A 6,435-nucleotide genomic window follows, 5' to 3' on the forward strand; every position below is an offset into this window, starting at 1 on the left:
GTCGGAGGGGAGGGCCGCGGGCCTCTCCCGCACACGGACCACGAAGACTGTAGCGGGGCCAGGCTCTGGCCGGGACGGGGCGCACGGAGGCTCCGGTTCGAACCCCGCTGCCGCACGGGCCCGCAGGCCGCCGCGGCTGGGAACTCACTACGGCCCGGCACCGGAGGCAGGGCCTCCCGGGAAAGGCGGGCCCCGCTTGTCTGCTGCAGCCAGGGCTTGGCCCACAAACTGCACACTCTGAGCTAACCGCTATAGCTGGGGAAAAAAGCAGGCCCAGCACCCCTGGGGAGCATGGGCAGTATTCAAGGTGTAAGATGAGATTTTTATAAATGTTAGCATCGGTTAGCTGACTCGCCTCTAGAACATGATGTGGTAAGCTACAAATCTTCCTTAGATTCCACCATTTTAGCCCCCTACCACCCCTTTTTTCCTTTTTTTAAAACTAACATTTAGTCCATTAATTTATGCTGTACAAAATGCTTTAAGGACACTTTCTTAAATTACTCCTCCATTAAGTAAATTAAAACACCGCAATTTAGTTAAACCAACAGGGAACACCACAGAAGAATTTAAAGAGTTTTAACTAAAGCAGCACATCAGCCTGCAAGCACCAGACTGCAGTGACAACACAGGTGCTGTACCTACCCCTTCATTCTGTACCTGTGAGAACAAAAGAGCTAACAAAAACCTCCACCTTTTACCCACCCAAAGCAACGCAAACATCACCCATCCTTCATTGGAAAAACATAGAAAAGCTTCATCATAGGAAGTTGTAATGACAGCAAGGCCCCTCCCAGTGCCTGCTGTATCTTTAATGTGTGGTCAAAACAAAGGAGGTTTATTTATTAAAATCAAGCTTACACCAAGTACTTCTCTGCTAATAGTTTCTAAAATCTGGATCCTGTTTGGCTGATGAATGCTAATGGTATAACTAACTGCAACAGGACAATCTTTCTACTTTACTTTCCTCCCCAAATGTTAAGTGTAACAAGAATCATGAAACAATCTCTACACTTAGATTTCCATGTGTAACCAAAGTATGCGAGTTTTCTGTCAGCACAGAAGTGACACAGGCATGCTAATATATACTTCAATCAGTTATTACTGGAAATAAGCACCATGTCTTCAAATGAATTTTGGTTTTCACCACATCTGTGAAAAATTCTGTTGCATCATCACACACTTTCACCTGGAGTAGGAAAAAACCAAAAGCAACAGACTTCCATCTATGCGGAGAAATACAATTTATTTAAATAATCTCTGATCTGGGTCTTCTTGTACAAAAATAAATTCTTCAAGCGGGGTTTGATGATTTGTTGACCAACAGCTTCTCTCACATGTGTAAACTATAGCAGTCCCAAATTCCACTGACAGATCTAAAAACAAAACAATAAAGGTGTGAAAAATTACATAATCAGAGGCTATTGCTTATTGCTTTACTTCAAACTTTGCCAATTCAGGAAGTATTTTTCATATTCAGTCTCCTACATACATAATATTCTCTAATTTTAAAGACTTTAAAGCAAGCTGACTTGGAATTTTCAAAGAGCTTCTTAAGTGTCTGCAATCCTATCTGACAGTAGTTACTATTTTCCAAGGCCTCATTTAAGAGGTCATAAAGACAAATAACTCCCAAGGTCCCAGAATTATATACATCTCTGTTATTAAAGTTCACTAGTGAGCAAATGAAGCTGCAATCACAGTGTCTTCACAAACCAGTTATATCCTTTGCTCAGTGAAATAAATCTATGATGGAGACAGAGTGGATGCTATGCAAGATGATCACTGTAGTTAAGCACATCAGTACGTGTGGTTAGTGAGAAACAATCTAAATTGCAGTTCACTAAACTCTACCCAGAAGGTGACTGTTTCTAGTATTCATTCAGCTAAGCCAAAGGTGAACACCTGAATCACTCTGGAGCATGCTGACCAGCGCTGGCATGAGTTGAAATTCAAATATTCTGTTGCTTCCACAGTTACTGCAGGCTGGAATACCTTGGTCAATGTTCGCTGGAGGACACGTTATGAATAAAGGCTGGCCACCCCTAGAGTATCTAAGAGAAGAAAGGAAAAAAAATATTCATTTTTTCTATCTAGATTTCATAGGAAAACATACATGTTGGCAGCAGTATTCAGGATTCTCTGAAACCTCTCAACTTGCTTAAGTAAAAAACACTGTTATGAGCCAGAATCATTGCCTACGTTTCAGAGGAGTGATTAAACAAAGAATAAAGATGGGGAGGGGAAAATATTTGGAAGGTCAACACTTGGAAAGTCTTAAGGAAAGAGCTAGATTTAAAGGAGATAAATACTTTGAATTGACACCTCCAAAATACGCTGTACCTGACTCATTTAAATAACTGAACTACACTTTCCTGAAAAATGGACTCTTCACCAGTGGCAGTGAAATATTTTCACCATAGAATAGGTCTCACAACAACTGTAGTTATGTCACAGAACCGAAGCTTTATTTACAAGAACTACTGTAAAAAAGTACCAGTTGGTTCAACCTGGTTCTGGAAACCTGATAAACAAAGGCCCTGTCACTGCACTGAGACAGCTTGACCAGACAGGCTGCATGGTCTCTCTGGAACAAAGAGGTTACAAACACTTGGTATGATCCACAACAACCATGCGTATGACCTGGTAACTGAAAAAAAATATGATTTGAACTCTTTGTTATACTTTCATTCAGAATTAACTCCTCTTTTGGGAAAGTAGCTGCTATGAGGTTAAATCTGCTTTTGTTTTAGAAAAAACCAACTGATTTATGAGAACTGAAGACTGTAGAGTCCTGAGGGGTTATTAAAATAAGCTGCAGAAGAACTTGGGCTTTAAAACCATTTCTTACTCTAGTAACATCTCCAGGACAAAATTACAGAATTCAGAAATTTCAGAGGAGCAGATAGCCTTGGAAATACATCACAACAGCACACCACTGAGTATTACACATCCAGCTCAAAACTGCCTCTTGATAACCTCTCTTCAAAGATAGTCTGGGTCTGTTCTCATCAGGTTTTCTGTTGAAGAAAGTCTCCCACAGCCAGATTTAGGGTCTCAGATCCTGATTGTTTCTCATCCACTTACACTTTGTATAAAAAAAGACCAACTAGAGACTGAAGTCTGACCACACAGGTATGGCAACAGCCCTTTCAGATTTTTTTTAATTAAAAAACAAAAACAGATGTATATTTCCAAAGAAATAATTTTTTTATGTACTACCAAGCTCTGCTATGCTCTGCATCTCCCTCTTAGAACCAGATGAACAATATACCTTAGAATCTGTTCTTGGCACACAGATATTCTTTTCATAAATTTATGAAACGTACGATCCCTGCTTTTGACTTCACTCTTCTCATATTTTTCATTATCACCTTCACCTGGAAAACTATAAGGAAACAAGAAAAAGGAACAAAATTTCCAATGAGCTTTTCAGTATGAGATGCATGCTTTAAATAAGCAATGGTTACTATGCATTCATATTAAATTATACTAAGTACACTGAAAAAAAAAACCCTATACATGTTAAATTAAGAGGCAATTCCTGTTAGAGGTTGTAAGTAAACATTTTGCTTCTAGTTCTTCCATTTCTGGTGGCTTAAAATTATGAACAGTGTTTCAAACTACCACATGAGATTAAAATCCACCAGACATCTGCTTATGCCTGAAAAAAACCCGAAACATTCCTTTAGTAAGTCTTTCTAGCTTTTAAATTCAAAACTTTTGAATCAAGTGTAATTAAAGTTCTCTGACTCTATAAACATTGGTAAAACTCAACAGGACCACCACTACTAAAAAGCATTCTATGCAGATTCTGCAACTGACAGTAGCTTTAGTTATCAAAAAAATGTAATGTTGTCCACAATTCAGGAGAAGTTACCATACATATTAATACCATCAAAAGAGAAATGGTCAGGATGGAAGAGGTGGCTGTGATCACCTAGGTTAGTATTGAAAATATTTTCAGTAGCTATGTTCAAAACTTGTTTCGCAGACAACATTAAAGTCTCCAGGAGTCTATCTGTTACCATCATCCCAGTCTCTAGTCAAAATTCCTAAGTAATTAAACTCTTAAAAATGCAATTGGAATACAAGGTAAACAATAGCCCTGAAAAGAAAAAAGTCAAATATGACAATATAAACTCATGCCATTTAGCATAAGATGTTGTTTAAATCGCATTGGTTTAGTTTCAGAGGTTGAACGTCCACTGCTTTATCTGGAGCCCAACGAAGTTCCAGCTGCTCACTCAGAAAAAGATGCATGTCTGAGTAACTCAGAATTCCAGAATTTGATTAAACTGGGCAGGTTGTTATGTTCTTCCAGCAAAGTTTATACACCAATGATTCCTGAAGGAGCAAGTTATGAACAAAAAGCATCCAGATGTAGTGACAGTCAGATTTAGACTATTACTACACAGGAAACTATGCAATCTCTACACAATTAAGCATGAAATCCAGACCTGTTCTCACCTTTCCGACATCAACTGTTCCAAATCTACACCCTCTCTCTGCTGATACTCCTTCAATAGCTTATCCGCGTGATCTGTATCAAGGAAACCAATGCAGTCTTCCTCATCCACAACGCTAATGTAAAAGGGCTGGAACACAGGAGCTGAATTATCTGTTGCCATTACCATTCCCTCACTGGCTGGAGGATGAGTATTCAGGGAACTCGACGTGTTCATAGCTTCAGACAAGTGAAGCTGTTGGAACTGGGATGCACACTCCATCTCTCTGGACAAGGAGCTGCTCACAGTTTCATTTAAGCCAAGCAGCTGAAGGGAGGCAGATGCAAGAGATTCTGCTCCATCACAGAGTCCCCAGTCATCTGCTTCATCACACCAATCCTTTGCAGCAAAGTTCGATTCTTGTTTCTGAGAAGAATAACAGCAACAAAAAACAACAACAAAGAACGCTGTGAAGATCACCCATCCTAACGCACTTCTAATAGTTTCATGAGTGCAACACATAAAAGGACTAAAACCTTAACCTAGTGCTTAGTGTTATTTTGCCTGTTCTCCTTAGAGCGGTAGTTGCCAGCACAGCCACGTTTACTTTTCTCAGCAGCACAGTTATGGCAAAAAACATCTCACACTGGAGAGACAGAACAGGAACTCACTGGATTTCAACATCATGTTGCCGTACCTAGGCTGCTGGCACAGCCATCCGCAGATAATTTTGGTACCTTTATCTAAAACACAGTTACTGCATCATACGTAAGCTCAAAGAGCATATGGAAGAATATTATTAATTTTTTCTTTAAATCACCATTTTAACAGCCTACGCTCATTTACCACAACCCAAAATTTCACAATGCACATGCACCAGCTGAAGAAACACTTTATGCCTGTCACTGCTCGTCTGATAAGCATCCTCTTCTTCCAGTCTTCCATAAGCCAACAAGCAGTTTTTCTTCACAAGTAAAAGAGACAGAAGTATATCAACAATAATTTGAGTCAGATTAATTAAAACTAATGATAATTTTTAAAAGTCTACTTAAATTAGAAAACAAAGGAAACATCTTAAAGTTCCAAACCTAAACACCAATCACTACAATAAAGTTGGAAAATAATGTTTAGGTAGCTCAAGTATTAAAATATTAAGTATCAGTTTTGACCAAAAAGTTGGATTGCACCTTAAAACAGGCTTAATGTAGATCACAAATAAGAAGTTAATCGTCTTGTAAATAACATGTAGTACTCACAGCATCAAAAATTCCTTGTCTGTGACTTCTCCACAGGACCACATACATGACTCAAAACCAGCATATAGCACAGCTTCTTGAGAAAGGTCATGATTACTTAAACAAGCACACATAAGTGTGAAACTCATCCAACTCTATCGCATTTTTATTTTAAAACCTCCTCAATATTGCACTCCACACAGCACACTGAAACAAAAGAGGACACCAGAAGGGGAAGGCAGTTTGTGAGTGATACCTGCTTTATGCTGTAACCTTGTGTTTCCTTTTCCTGTGTCTGCAGATAGTGGGAGCGCAGCACCTTCCAGCTGCAACGGGCCGTATGAAAAAAAGGACAAGTAAGGAATAGAAGACTGAGCCGCAGTGGAGCTGTGCCCGCTCAGCACAGCATCGCCAGGCCCGTGCTCACCTCCGGGGTGCTCCCCAGCAGCCCCTCCCGGCACAGGCGAAGACGTTGGCGAGGCGGTGGCAGGGGGACCCCTCCAGCGGGCAGTACACCTGCACCAAGTGCGCCAGCGCCGTCCCGCACAGCCCGCATCGGGGAGAGCAGGGGCGCACGGAGGGCACCCAGTCCGGGTGCTCCCCAGCAGCCCCTCCCGGCACAGGCGAAGACGTTGGCGAGGCGGTGGCAGGGGGACCCCTCCAGCGGGCAGTACACCTGCACCAAGTGCGCCAGCGCCGTCCCGCACAGCCCGCATCGGGGAGAGCAGGGGCGCACGGAGGGCACCCAGTCC

The 6,435-nt window shown here is 41.3% G+C and overlaps 1 protein-coding gene across 1 annotated transcript; it reads right to left on the minus strand.

Annotated features, from left to right (window-relative positions):
- Positions 1 to 1,224: 1,224 nt before the first annotated feature.
- Positions 1,225 to 6,359, minus strand: PDCD2L (programmed cell death 2-like; the record flags this gene model as incomplete). Its single annotated transcript, XM_010185277.1, has 6 exons — positions 1,225 to 1,376; positions 1,906 to 2,054; positions 3,275 to 3,388; positions 4,471 to 4,874; positions 5,940 to 6,009; positions 6,111 to 6,359. Coding segments are annotated over 6 exons (1,117 nt in total), but the record flags the coding sequence as incomplete, so codon positions are not given.
- Between the last annotated feature and the right edge of the window lie 76 nt (positions 6,360 to 6,435).

This window comes from Mesitornis unicolor, unplaced genomic scaffold (genome assembly GCF_000695765.1).
Source record: "Mesitornis unicolor isolate BGI_N332 unplaced genomic scaffold, ASM69576v1 scaffold41265, whole genome shotgun sequence".
In the NCBI taxonomy this organism is placed as follows: domain Eukaryota; kingdom Metazoa; phylum Chordata; class Aves; order Mesitornithiformes; family Mesitornithidae; genus Mesitornis; species Mesitornis unicolor.